At 46.5% G+C, this 14,591-nt stretch overlaps 1 protein-coding gene across 2 annotated transcripts in view; it reads left to right on the top strand.

Annotated features, from left to right (window-relative positions):
* Galnt8 (polypeptide N-acetylgalactosaminyltransferase 8) overlaps nucleotides 1-13,339 on the top strand; it is a 36,350-nt gene extending 23,011 nt beyond the window's left edge. For both annotated transcript variants that reach the window (XM_076568012.1, XM_006987898.3), the window contains 4 exons: nucleotides 518-655; nucleotides 1,057-1,152; nucleotides 3,116-3,286; nucleotides 9,375-13,339. In XM_076568012.1, coding sequence (XP_076424127.1) covers nucleotides 518-655; nucleotides 1,057-1,152; nucleotides 3,116-3,286; nucleotides 9,375-9,518 — 549 coding nt within the window. In that variant the 3' untranslated portion in view covers nucleotides 9,519-13,339. The remainder of the gene's footprint in view (nucleotides 1-517; nucleotides 656-1,056; nucleotides 1,153-3,115; nucleotides 3,287-9,374) is intronic.
* The last annotated feature ends 1,252 nt before the right edge of the window (nucleotides 13,340-14,591 follow it).

The raw sequence follows: 14,591 nt of genomic DNA, 5'->3' as shown, positions 1-14,591 counted from the left end.
TGGTGTCATAAAGGAAGCCATAAAGGGAGCTCCCTAAACCAATGAACAAAGTACCATCAGAAACAGACCTTACAAGAATTCTGGAAGATGAGAGATACACAGTTTCTGCATTTCCTTCTCTGTCTGCCTCCCTTAGTATTCCTTCACAGTGGTTCCTCACAAACACCACTTCCACAAAGTTCCCCTCACAGTCCGAATTTTGGTACCAGAAGTTTAGTTTAAGCATTTTCTGGCCATTGTCTTTTATATCCTTTTGATTCCAGTGGCATCTCAAAACGGGAGAAATCAGTCATGAGAAATAAGCTTGAGTGGCCCCCACACAAGCTCTGTCAGGATAAAAAGCCAGCCAGGGTGCCCAGGGCTCCAGGCTTCTGCTTTCCCTCTATGAATATAAGAGATCAAAGTCATCTCTAAGGTCTAAGGAAAGAGCCAGTGCCCACACGATCCACAGGAACCGATTTGAGTCAAGGGTGCTTTGAAGTCTAATGAACACATACCACCCATGTTTTCTCTTCAGAATTCGGGAATCGACTATGGAGACATTTCTTCCAGAAAGGCACTTCGGGAGAAACTGAAATGTAAATCCTTTGACTGGTACCTGAAAAATATCTACCCACTCCTGAAGCCAATCCCCAACATCATCTGCTATGGAAGAGTATGTGTTGGAAATCTACAGCTCAGATGTGAACTGTTTCATTGTAAAAAGACAAGGCTAGGAACCCAGAGCCGTCAAGGAGTTGTCCTGAATCCTTCCTGCCCAAGCTCCCTTCAGCTGCTCCTCTTTCTTCTTGCTCCTGAGAGGCTTCCTTTCTTCTCCTTCTTCCCAACACCTTCTTCTTTTTCTCCTCCACCTCTGCATCCTTTGCTTGACCCCCTTAGCGCCTCATCCCGCGTTTGACTTCACTCCTCTGAACTGGGCAGGAGCAGATCGCCCTCTGCTGGCAGTGTTTTCTGTCATCCCGTGGTATAACCAAAACCCAAACCAAAAAATACAGGACCTGAGGTGTCTTCTTTCTATGATTCTCTCCAATGGTGTGCTTGTGTTTTCTCCTTTAGATGAAAAATTCACTGGATGAAAGTGTTTGCCTGGACCGAGGACCTGTTCCAGGCAACTCTCCCAAAATGAAACCTTGCCGTGAGCTCAGTGAACAGGTATCTCCCACTGGCACCCCGCCAAGGTAGTAGGTCTGTACTGGCTCAGAGAACCTGTGCCACAAGTTAGCGTTTCCTTACTGTTAGAGGATGGGGAAGGCAGGAGATGAGCATCCTGGGTAATGTGTAAGCATGTACTGTTCGTTTCAAAAAGTTCAGTAGTGACAGGCAGGCCCACAGGGGCAGGGAGAACAGGCAGGAGGGCTCTGGGGAGGACATTCATTCTCCGGGTGACAGTTTTATTGGCAGCCTCCCCCCATCACTTCTTATCCTCTAAACTTGTGGCTCTGCTATTCATTCTAATGTGTGCCTTGGAAACTGAACAAGCAAGCCCATCTATACTCCTGCAGAAGGAAGCTGGCTGGAGAGGAGAGGGAAAAGGGGGATCCCTGTGCTGGTTGGGATAGATATGATGGCGCCAAGTGGAGGGCGTTTTTAGGGAACTTTGTTATTGAGACTACAGACATATACTATCTTACTTTGCTTTTTAAAAATGTATTTAAAAATATATTTACTTTATGTGTATGAGTGTTTTGCCTAGATACATGTAGATGCATTGCGTGAGTGCCTGGTGCCCAGTGCCCACAGAGGTCAGAAGAGGGCATAGGATCCCCTGTAACTGGAGTTACAGATAGTTATGAACCACCATGTGGGTGCTGGGAACTGAATTGAGGTCCTTTACAAGAATATCCAGCGATCCTAACTGCTGAGCCACATCTCCAGCTTTGCCACCCCCAAATCTTGGTTTGCCTGCTGCCATCCACCTCATTCCAAGTGCTGGGTCTAGAGGTGTTTGCCAGCCCACCAGTTATGCAGTGCCAGTGATCACACCCAGAGCTTCCTGCATGCCAGTCAGGCACTGTACCCATGAGCTACATTGCCAGTTAACTTTTTACTTTGTACATGGTCCTTGCAGAGAACTTTCAGGGGGTACAGAAACTATTGGAAACCAGAGCCACAAAGACTCATCCAAGCTGATTGAAGGTCTATGTCAGGTTGGGAATTTGAAGGCAGGCTGCTTCCCTGGGATCAGCATCACTTGGGTGACCAACATCACCTGTGCTTCTATTGATAGTTTCTTCACTTCAGTTGAGATCATTCTTCAAAGATAAGTCCCATCCGTCATCCATACCAGCCATGTTCATCAGCTATTCATTGCTAGAATACCTGTGATCAACAACTTAGGGTCAAAAGATTTATTTTGGCTCATGGTTCCAGTCCATGCTTGCATGGCTCCAAGATGTGGGCCTCTGGTGAGGCAGAACATCATATCGAAGTTGCTAGCGGGGGTACAAGCATAGAAAGGGTGGGGGAAAGATCAGGGACAAGATACAATCCTTAGAACATGGTCTTAGTAGCCAACTCTGACTAGTCCTCCCCCCGCAACAATATCATCAAATTAGGAATCCACCAAGGAGATGATGAATCCACTGATTAGGTTGGCAGGCCCAAGAGCCAGTCAGCTCTCAGTGATTGGATCCACCAGCTGGTCACCAACCATCCAACCTATGAGCCTCTGGGGGATATGTTATAGATCATCATAGAGCCCTCGTGGGAAGGAGGGTGGGCTGAATGTCCCTGTCTGCCCTTCTTGCTAGCATGTGCCAGGGCTGTTGAGAAAGGCAGTGAGATCCATGTCCCAGGATGTTCATACTCTCCCCATGCCTAGGTCAACCATCCTCATGTCTTCCCCGAGTTCCTGAAGTTTCTATGGCAGTGTCTAGGGAGAAAACTACCACCTTGGAATTGGCTGTAAAGTCGGGTCTCCTGAACACAGAAGGGTGGTTGAGAAGGAAAAATACTTAAGACTGTTGTGGCTTCAGAGGGCTTGAGCTCAAATCCTGTCCTAGGCACTTTTAGAATGTTCTCAGGCCTCTCTGTAGCTAGGTTTTCTAGCATACATTTTAATGGCTGAGGCCTCCCTGCTCGCTGGGCCCAGCATGATGTCCTTGCTCTTTTGTAGAACGTGTACTACCTCCTTTCTGGAGAATTCTATGTGGGGGAACTAATTGCAAGAGAAGACGTCAATGAGCAGTACTGCTTGACAGACTCTGGCCGTGGAGAAAAGCCCACATTAGAGCTGTGCTCCGAGGCAGCGAAAAGAGGAGCGTACATCTACTGGGACTTTCAGCAGGTGAGTTGCTCGGGTTTGAAAGGGCAGTTATCTAGACACAGCAGGAAAGGCTCAGGTGCGACTGCAATCTACAGTGCTTTGCGGAAATGATTTCTATGCTAGTATGTAGGGAGAAAACCACACACACACACACACCACACACACAGACAGACAGACAGACAGACAGACAGACAGACAGACACACACACACACACACACACACACACACACACACACACACACCAACAAAACCCCTAATAATCACCTCAGGGTTTGTTGTGCCACCATCTCCATCTTCTTGCTGTGTGTTGTTGCCTTGTGGCTGATAGTTTCTGATCCATCTTCTTGCTGTGTTGTTGACTCGTGGCTGATCATTTCTGATCCATCCGAGTGGCACTTCACGCAGGTTGCAGGGCAGCGGCACTTCCTTAAGACAACACAATGTTTTGCATCAATGGCACTGGCTATGAAGCTGGGTCTCCTGACAGAGGAGTGACTAAGAGAGAAAACTACTTCAGATTGCTATGGTTCCAAAGAGTATGGGTTCAACCTGCTCCCGTTACTTTTAGAAAGTTCCCTACCCTCTCTGTAGCTCGTTCCCCTTATACATAAAGTGGAGACAGTAAATATCTACTTTATGGGATTAAGTGAGATAGCATATGGCAAGCATTTAGCACATGCCCAACAAACAGGAACATTTGATACCTTTGAGTCACTGCCTTTAATTTTATTAGTAATAGTATCAGACTTGGGAGCACTGGGTGGAAACATGTAGAAGCCCTGCCTTCAGTTGGGTGCACACCTACAATGCTAGCACTCAGGAGGCAGAAGCAGGAGGATCACCAAGAACTCAAGGCCAGCTTGGTCTACATGGTGAGTTCTATGCCCACACCCTGAGACCCTGCCTCAAAGAACAAACAAAGCTCCTCCTTTGACTTCAGCATCGAATGACCAGAACAGGGTGGAGAGAATTTGCCAGAAGGCCTGTGACAGTAACATCGGGAACCTCACTGGCCACAGTCCATGTGTGAAGTTTCTCTATGTGCAGGATGCTTCAAAGGCTTGTGTCTTAGGCCACTTGGGCAGGACCATGATGTCTGATGTCCTGTGGGGGAAAGATGCCAACTTGCCTGTGATCATGTCTCTGAACACCTGCCTACTCCATCAGGCTCAGGAGCTACATTTTGAAAAACATGGACATTTTTTCTTTATTTAGACATTCTTACTCTGTAGCCCAGGCTAGCCCAGAACTCAAGATCCTTTTGACTCAGTGTCCTGAGAGCTGGAGTTATGTGCATGAACCTCCATGCCCAGCTAGCAAATAACTTTTTAAAAACTTATTTATTTACATTTATTTTATTTTAATTTATTAGTACATTTCAGCTCATCTGGAGCTAAAGGTCCAAGTGGTTGTGAACTGCCCAATAGAGGTGCTGGGGACCAAATTCTGGATTTCTGCAAAGAGCAGCGGGAGCTCTTAACAGCTGAGCATCTCTCCAGCTCCACAAATAACTTCTTAAAGCCAAAGTGGTTTTATTTATTTATTTTTAGTATTTATTTATTTACATCCTGACTGACATTTCCCCTCCCTCCTCTCCTCCCAGTCCCTCTCCCTACCCTCCTCTCCTGACCCCATCCACTCCGCCTCTGTTTCTATTCAGAAAAGGGCAGATCTCCCATGGATATCAACCTAACATGGTGTATCAAGTTGCAGTAAGACTAAGCACTTTCCCTTGTATTAAGGCTGGGCAAGACAACCCAGTATGAGGAATAGGGTCCCAAAACCCAGCAAAAGAGTCAGTGACAGCTCCTGCTCCCAGTGTTAGGAATCCCACAAAAGACCAAGCTACACATCCATCACATGTATGCAAAGGGCCTAGGTCAGTCCCGTGCAGGCTTCCTGATTGTCTGTTTGGTCTCTGTGAGCTCCTATGAGCCCAGGTTAGTTTGTTCTGTGTGTTTCCTTGTGATGTCCTTGACCCCTCTGGCTCCTACAATCCTTCCTCCTCCTCTTCAGCAGGATTCCCTAGGCTCAACCTAATGTTTGACTGTGGGTCTCTGCATTTGTTTCTATCAATTGCTGGATGAAGCCTCTCTGATCACTATTAGGCTAGGCACCAATCTATGAGTCTAGCAGAGTACCATTAGGCATCATTACATTGCCACTTTTTCTCCAGTCATGTTTGAGTCTGTCCTGCCTATGAGATGTGCTGGGGTCGGATGATACAGAGATTATGGTATCTCAAAGCCTGAGGCCCATGCCATGAGAGTGAGCCCACCCCCGACACTGCCCGGAGCACCAGGACCCAGAAGCTGGATGGCCCAGAGCCCTAGGCTAGAACCAAACATGACTGGCTTTGTTTTGTTTTTAAGAATTTTCTGTTAGCTATGGAGATCCCTTCAGGGAAAAATATGTGCAAAATAAGTTCAGAGGTTTTGCAGTCTCCCTGAACTATACAATGTTGATTATGAGGAGGAGGGAGAGGAGGGGAAGGAGGAGGTGTGGAGAAAAAAAGGAGGGTGGTGAAGAGGAACACTCTCAGCCCTAACGACAGTGAGTGGCCTGACTCTCATAAGCCCTATGTGGGCATCATTCCCCCACTCTCTCCTCACCAGGACCAGAAAGCGTTCCTCAGGGTCCAGGCAGTTTTTCCTTGAGGGAGCCTTCCATGACCCATAAGAGTAGGTTAGTACTTCTGTACTTTCTTAGGGTTCCTTTTTTTTTTTTAAAAAAAAAAAAAAAGATTTATTTATTTTATTATGTATACAGTGCTCTACCTGCATGTAGCATACAGGCCAGAAGAGGGCACCAGATCTCATTGTAGGTGGTTATGAGCTATCACGTGGATGCTGGGAATTGAACTCAAGACCTCTGGAAAAGGAGCCAGCGCTCTTAACCTCTGAGCCATCTCTCCAGCCCCTTTTAGGGTTCCCTTAATCCTTGTCTCATTGTCTCTTAGGATAATGTTTACTTGAACTTTGCTTTTCTGAGACAGAATTTCACTCTGTGGAAGTGGACTTACAAACCTCAGCCTCCAGAGTGCTGGGATTACAGGTGTGCTCTACCATGCCTGGCCTCACAGAGCTATGGCCTGTATGGGTAGGTTTTTTCTGTTGTCTGTCATTCTGTGGTGACAACATCTGGAACATGGCAGGCATCTGACAAGTGGTTGAGGACCAAGTGCAAGATTGTCCCACTTGGGGTATCAGCTTGGAGAGGTGAACTAGGAGACAGGGTTATGCTACCTTCCCTAAGTGGAAGAGTCTTATCAAGCCTCCATCACTATGACAAGTCCCTGAGATAATCTGTTCCTATGTTGGTACAGTCTAGTTCCCATCAATTGTCCTCATGGTTTGAGGCCTGGAGTGAATCAGCACATCATGGTGGGAGCACATGGTAAATTAAAACACACTCAGATCATGAACCAAGGAGCAGCAGAGAAAGAGGAAGGGCTTGGGCCCTCATAACCCCCTTTGAGGTCATGTCCCAAAAACTGAAGATCTATATGTAGTTTCCACTACCTCCCAATAGTGCCACGCTGAGGAACAAGGCCTTAACACACAGGTCCTTGAGGGGCATTCCAGACCCTAGTGATATGGAGGAGTGGCTGGGGAAATGGTTTTGAGACCAAGGGTGGGACACAGGAGCAGGGAAGGACTTCCTACCAGGCTAGTAGTTTTGACTGCCCTGCAAGAGCAGGCTGCCTTGGACTGTCATGGCTTTTCTAGTCAATGGCAGTCACCAGGCCCAGCATGTGGCAAGTTGAGTGTACCGATGGGATTTTAAATCTTAATGGACTTATTACTTCATGTACAAGCCTAACAATGCTGAACCATTAATTGTATCAGGTCTTTTTATGGTTTAATAAATTGAATTTCCTTACCCACTGAAGACTATGTTCATAAATCACTCCCAGTATTTAACTTTAAATTTAATGATCCTTAATTTCCTAAGTGTTTACAAAGTACAATCTCAACATGAAGTCACAAATTCAATTATTTGATGACACATCTTAAAATTGACATCACAATGTTAATTAGTAAAGGTGTTGACTTGTCTTAAACATAGCACAATTCCTCCTGGTAACAAATAGATACAGAATCTTTGGGAATGTGTTTGGTTTCCTTAATGCCATATTTTATGGCAAACCTCCTGGAATTAAAGATACTGTTTATTCTAAGGAAATAATTATTCAAACATTTGGAAAGTGGTCTTCCCAAGAGAAATTTGGAAGATGGCTGTATTAGTGACTTTTCTTGACAAAATGTTTGACAAATGCAAGTTAAGGCAGGAAGGGTATGTTTTGACTCATGATTGGAGGGGACACAGTCCTCCATGAGAAGACATGCTAATGCAGGAAGCTGGTGAGTGCTGCTCTCTCCCTTTTTTTCCTATTTATCCAGCCTCAGATCCCAGCTCATGGGATGGTGCCATCCAAATTTAGCATGAGTCTGCCTTCCTCAGTTAACTTGAAACACCCAAGAGTGTATCTCCTAGGTGATTCCAAAACCAGTTCAGGTAGACAATGGGAAGATAAGCCATTGAGTCACCTACTCATTGAGGTTGATGAAAGAAGAGATACTTTTATCTCAGTGGGAGGCCTGGCCTGCAGGACAACATGACATTCTGTCTGCCACTCTGAGGCTGAGGCCAGGTCTGTTTATATGGCCTCTCTGACAAGAACTCTACAAGTTAAAGGGGAAGGTGATTGGGTGGCCCCTGGCTTTTTCCGTAATGCCAAATTCATTTGCATCAGTTCCTTCTCTCCAATCCTTTCCTATCCACGTTAGGTCTAGGAGCAGAAACTTTCAGATATAAAGATGGCATTTGATTGGATGCCCAGTCTCTACTATACCTTATTTATTTTGTAGGCCCCACTTACTAATTATTCTACTAAAAAGTTCCAAGGAACTGAGAGGCAGATCTGGCTAGACAGTCCCTCTGTTTACTTTCACTCTCATGAGTCTTGAGTCCTTCAGAGGAGGCTGTGACCTCTGAGCAGCACAAGGGAGCCAGTGTCCGTGACTGAGAATGAACCTTTCAGGAGAGGCCAGGTCTTGATACACATGGACAGTCCTGTGCAGAGCCTGGCGTCCAGAGTAAACCGAGGAGGACGGGTGAAGGTCAAGGTGGCAGCACACGACCCAGAGAGGCTTCTGGAGGCGGTGGGAGGAGTGGAGGGCACCAGTGGCTGAGGAGCGCCAGAGGTGGCACCCACAGGATGTGAGAGTGTGGAAGAGAGAACTCCCTTGGGAAGAGGAGGAATGCAAAGGGTGGGGTCCAGGGAGCAGATCGTGCCTGCAGACTGCGAGGTTCCTCATTGCTCAGCTGTGGCCACAAGAAGGAAGGAACTGGGTGGGGTGAGAGAGACTGCATGAGAAAAAGAAGGACCAGCTTCCCTCCCTCCCCCCTCCCTCTTTCCCTCCCCCTTCCCTTCTTTCCTCACAGACAGGACAGGGAGGGGGGACACAGAGGTGGACTTAGATCCACCATACATTTTTCTTCTATCTGGCATAGCACACTCAAGGAACAGTGACCCCAATTCCAGCCTTAATTCACATTACTTCTAAGCCCAGTTTTAGAGACATGGAAATCAGACTCAGAAAGGTTAGGGAAGTTGCCCATGGTCCTGTGGTGTGTCTCTGGGAAGTGAGGACTCTGCCTCAGTTCTGCTGTAAGGCCCAACGACATGATGGGAGGGTACCACTCAGAGGGGTGAGGTAAATGGGCTGAGGTTCCTGTGTGGTTTCTGCTCTATACCTCCCTCTGTGAAGATGGAGGGAGACAACAAGGAAGCGTGGTCCTGGGGGGTTTGGTGGGCTCCAGGGTGGAGGAGTTCAAAGAAGGGCAAGTGGCAAAGGGATGCCCTGCAGGGTGCAGCCATGATGCCCAGCGGAGTGCAGGGCTGCCCTTTTACCCCTGTAAGACGCCATCGCTTCGAAGCTTGTACACACAGCTGTAGGCAGGCTAACTCTACTCTTTGCTTCTCTGACTCCTCCGAGAGAGGACTGAGGAGCTCTGCAGTGTAAATCTGAGCGCCCAGCTGAGCAAGGAGGTGTGCTGCCTAGGAAGACACATAAACACCTTGCCTTTGTCTCTTCCATCTAGGGAAAATCCATCAAAAACAAGGATACCGCACGGTGTCTGGAGATCAAGAGAGACCCCTCAGGTACCTACAGGCTTGTGTTAGAGAACTGTACCCAACAAACATGGAAAATACAGCATATAGGCAGAAACTGGGGCTACTCATAGCCAGCGAGCCCCAGAGATTTGGATTTGGAGGGCCCCGTTCCTCAGGCTGGAATGGTGTCCAGCCACAGCGCTTTCATACTGGGAGAGGATGAGAGACAGATGTGTGTTTGTCTACTGTGACTTCAGCATGCAGCTCACAGAGGGGAGGCTTGAGCACATGTCAAGAGTGTCTGCTAGGGAGAGTGGCGGAAACTCTGAAGCCTCGTCCCCAGCTTGCCTCGAGAGATCGTGATATGCATCAAGCACCATTCTGGGAACCTTCTCAAAATAGCCAGCATCATCTGGTTGCACTGTGTAGACAGTGAGAGGGATGAACGTTTATCTTTGATTTCCACCAACGCTGTTTAGCCTTCATTCCGACAGCTACTACCACCACCTGTCCCACACCTCCTCCCGGTCATCTGCTCCCCTCCCTAGACAGTGGGCTGGGCCACGTGACAGGCTGGATACTCTTCATAAGTCTGACAGCTACCCAGGTGGCCTCAGTTCCCTCCCTGTCTGGACTGTCCCAAAAGAGACTTTCTCAAATCCCTTTACCACATCCTCAGTGTCGGTGCCTCTGGATGGCCTGTCTCTCCCACTGTAGCAAGGTCACATAGGAGGAGGAGGATCCTGTGTGTGTGCTGTAGGCTCCTGGAGTCTCCTGCAGAGCAGCCAAAGACAGAGTAGCCTCAGATGCATGGAAAAGCATGTGACTCCATTCCCTGTGGGGCGCCGGCTGAAGGTGCACAGAGGTAACTTTCCACTCAAGTTGGTGAACGACAAATAGTACACAGCACATTCTTTGGGCAGGGATGTGGGAAACAGGTCATCTCACACATCCGCGACAGGGTTTCAAACTGGTGCCAGCTTCCCGGTGGGCTAATTGGCAAGATCTAAAAATAGTGCATTTTCTCTTTGTGCCAAGAATTCCACCTCTAGAAATTTACCTCCAAAATTATGAATTTGGACTGCCAAGACAGCTCAGAGGGTAAAGGCATTTGCTGCCAAGCTGACAACTTCAGTTTGTTTCCAGGAAGCTACACAGTGGAAGGAGAGAACTGATTTCTAAAAGTTGTCCTATGACCCATCCACACATGTGCGCACACACAAAAATACTAGATGCAGCAGACATACGTGAGATATAAGAACAAATGTAAAGGAAAAAGAGTAAGAAAATATTCGGGCCTGGAGATGTGGCTCAGTGGTTAAGAACACTGACTGATCTTCCAGAGGACCCAGGTTCAGTTCCCAACACCTACATGGCAGCTCACAACTGTCTGTAATTCCATTTCCAGGGGACCTGAAAACACCAATGCACATAAAATAAAAATATTTAAAAAAAAAAAGAAAAGAAAAATATTCATGCACAAAGTAATCCCTTGTAGTATTGATTCTGAGTAAAAAAATGTTGTAGGTGAACTACATGCTTGAACATCAGAGTAGTCAGAGACATCCATGCAGGGGCTGGCTGTACAGCTGTGAACACCAGCAAGCCACATCTGTGACTGATACGGAGGGAGGAGCAGTGTGTCCTGTTAAGTTAAAAGAAAAAGAAGTGTGTCCTGCAAATATCTTTTGGTAAAAATGAAGGGGGATGTGTGGTGTTCATTTCTACACAACCAAAACGAAACAAAGAAGTCTAAAGCTGGAGGTGGAGGCTCCTAATTGTAATCCCAGCACCCGAGAGGGTGAGGCAGGAGGATTGTGAGTTTGAAGCCAGTTTGAGCTATGCAGCAAGATCTTATATAGAAGAGAATGGGGAGAAAAAACAAACTAAGAAGACTGAGGGAGAAACTAATGTGATGGTGGTCATGGTGGTGGCTGGGAATAGGGTGTGAAGGACCGGGGCTAGAAACAGGGTAGAAGGCATGTGTGTCCAGGGCAGCACTCCTCTAAGTAGATGCTTATGTAGCTTTGACATTTAGAGCAATGTTTCAAAATTACATTTTCAAAATTAAATCACATAAAATCAGAGACAAAAATCTCAAATGGATTGTAAACAAAAAATGATCTCACATATTTTCTATTTTTATTGTTTGTTTAACGTGTGTGTGTGTGTGTGTGTGTGTGTGTGTGTGTGTGTGTGTGTGTGTGTGTGTGTATGCATGCGTGTTTGTTGTTTGTTCTAAGACAAAGGTTCATGTGGTCTAGGCTGGCCTCAAACTCGTTATATAGTCAAGGGTGGCCTTGAACTGCTCGTCTTCTTGCTTAAAACTCCCAGGTACTAGAACTACAGCTGTGGACCACGACACCCAGCTTAGATCTAGTTTCTAAATATTTTTCCAATAGAAGGAATGAAGAAATTAAGGCTTCTTAGGGGAGATTGTTAACTTTTGGCTGGTCCTAGGACACATTCCTGTGTTGAAAGTAAAAAAAAAAAAAAAAAAAAAAAATGCTCAAGGAAGGATGAGCTGTCGCAAATCATAGTGGCCAGGTTGACGGAGTCCCCACTGGCAATGTTAGGGACTGTGTGAGCATTAGAGTCCATCAAACATTAAAGTCAATTTAGCAATAGATGACACCACAGAATAATATAAAAACCCACGAGTCGTTTCGAGTGAATGCATGAATGAGAAGGGAGCACTCCTTTCACGGTGGAATGCCAGCTAATTAATATTGAAACGATTGTGAATTAGAAAGTCACCATCTGGCACCCACCATAGCTGGAACTGTCTCAGGGAAGACTCATTATCAATGACAAAAACTAGTGAGTGCTAAGAGGCAGGCTATGTGTGTATGGTGACAGAGTAGCTGCCCAGAGGGTATGCAGTAACTGCAGAGCGAGCACAGGGAGAAACCTGGCAGACCTTAACTCCTCAGTAACCAGTCAACATCAGCAGTGGCTGGACAGGTGGGCATCATATGCCTCCCAGCAGCAGGAACCCAGAATACAGAGCCTCAGGAATCTTGAGAAAACATTAATTAAACCACAATTGAGGGCTGTTATCTAAGATAGTCTGGTCGGATGAGGGGGTCACATGCAGTCTGTAATCCCACACTCGAGAGGCTGAAGCAGGAGGATTGAGTTGATATTACATTGTCAGTGTAACATAGTAAGACCCTGTCTCAAAACAAAACAAAAAAGACACATGGTAAGGCAAGATGCGTGCTTCAAAATGTCAAAGCCCTCCACCCCTAAAAAGTCCACGAAAGATTGGGGAACCTTCCACATTAAAGTAGACTAAAGACACCTTCATGTGTCCAGTGGTCCTATACAAGGCCCCAGACTCTCTCTGTGTGTGTCTCTCTGTCTCTGTCTCTGTGTGTGTGTGTGTCTACGCATGCGTGCTCTCCCTTTGCCTAGAAGAGCAGCGGGTGACTGGAGGCATTTGAATGGGGTTTGTTGCTTGGATGGTAGTGCAGTGTCTATGTTCTTTTCCAGGTCTGAGTGTGGTTCTTGTCTATAAAAGACCATTGATTTTATGAAATACTCACTGACTGTTTGGATGGGACATTCTCTCTGAGGTTTTTTTTTTTTTCTTCGAGACAGGGTTTCTCTGTGTAGCTTTTGGCCTTTCCTGGAACTCACTTGGTAGCCCAGGCTGGCCTCGAACTCACAGAGATCCGCCTGGCTCTGCCTCCCGAGTGCTGGGAATTAAAGGCGTGCGCCACCACCGCCCAGCTTCTCTCTGAGATTTTTATGTGTGGGGATACATGACATCTAGACTGGTAGGTAGCTGGAGCCAAGGATGACCAGGAAGACAAAGGAGGTGACACATGTGTACATGTATGGATGGACCGTGAAGGACATGCAAGAATTTTTTGTGCTCCATCTGGGACTTTTCTTTAAGCCTGAAATTGTTTCAAAATAAAAAGATTTTAACAAATTCAAACACAAATTGCCCCATCTATGCAGACAGTCATTCCCTCTCTGTGGTTTTGTTGTCTACACATTTGGTTTCTTGAGGTCAAATGGTTCAAAGGCATTAGATGGAAAATTCTAGAAATAATTTACAATTTTAAATAAGTTGGCCTGAAAGCTACAAGAATGACTTGCCTTTGAGATGTATCTGAGAAAGTCTTCTTGCAGTAGGTGGTAATTAACACAGAGACCCACAACTGGAGAGCTAGCGGAGATGGGGGGACTTTGGAGTGCTCAGCCCTGGGTAGGATCATATCCCTCTTTTAAGGCTCAGAAGGGGCAGGGGGGTGGAGGGAAGACTGTAAGAGCCAGAGGTGGTGGGAGACTTCAAGGAAACAGCATTTCCAGACACAACGGGGCAGATGCACATGTGAGCATCTTGCGGGCCGCAGAAATATATCATAAGAACTCAGCTGGTTATGGCAAAGTCACTACCTGGAGGGATCAGGGAATTCCTCCAGAGGAAGCCAAATCCCAAGGAGTTTTTGGTGTTACTTGGCTTGTTATATATCAGCTGTATTCTGTTATGAAAATCATGTGTGCCTTCATAGTTTTCCCAATTGACTTTACCCTAAGAAGGACTAACAGTGTAGACTGATCACTCTCTGGACATACACATTCCAGGTATTTGGAGAACAGCCTCAGGAAAGGCTTTCTCTGGAACCAGTTATCTCCCTTAGCCACTTTCAAGGACTACAGGAAACACCACCCAGGTGGACGCCCAACTGCCAAAGACTAACAATGATAACAGCCCACCTGAAAGTCTCCTGACTTAAATTCCACAAGGAGACACCACCCAGGGGGGCGCCCAACTTCCAAGGGCTAACAAGTGATAGCAGCCCACGTACAAGTCTCCTGACTTACAGTAAATTCACAAGAGGACGCCGCCTAGGCCAGGTGGACACTAAGTAATAGTTTTACACAATTTAGCTTAGGCCCTTCTTTCTTACAGCCTTACTAACTTTATAGACCTCTAACTACTTACCTAACCACTTCTAGGAATATTTAGATAAACTTCTGTGCTAACAGCTATGCTCAGCCAGAACTCCCAGTTCAAACCTCCCTGTATCACCAGAGGCATCTAGCTGTACACAGGTTGCCTAGAGACTGAGCACACTTTCCCCCACCCTGCAGTAAACGGCAGACAGCTTGAACAGATAGGAGCCACAGGAAAAAAGAAGACAGTTTTATTTTCTCCCATTGACCTAGCAACTTATAGATTTTTAACA

This window comes from Peromyscus maniculatus, chromosome 3 (assembly GCF_049852395.1).
Source record: "Peromyscus maniculatus bairdii isolate BWxNUB_F1_BW_parent chromosome 3, HU_Pman_BW_mat_3.1, whole genome shotgun sequence".
NCBI classification, from domain to species: Eukaryota; Metazoa; Chordata; class Mammalia; order Rodentia; family Cricetidae; genus Peromyscus; species Peromyscus maniculatus.
The sequence above is the reverse complement of the archived record's forward strand: the minus strand, read 5'-3'. Positions and strand labels throughout refer to the sequence as shown.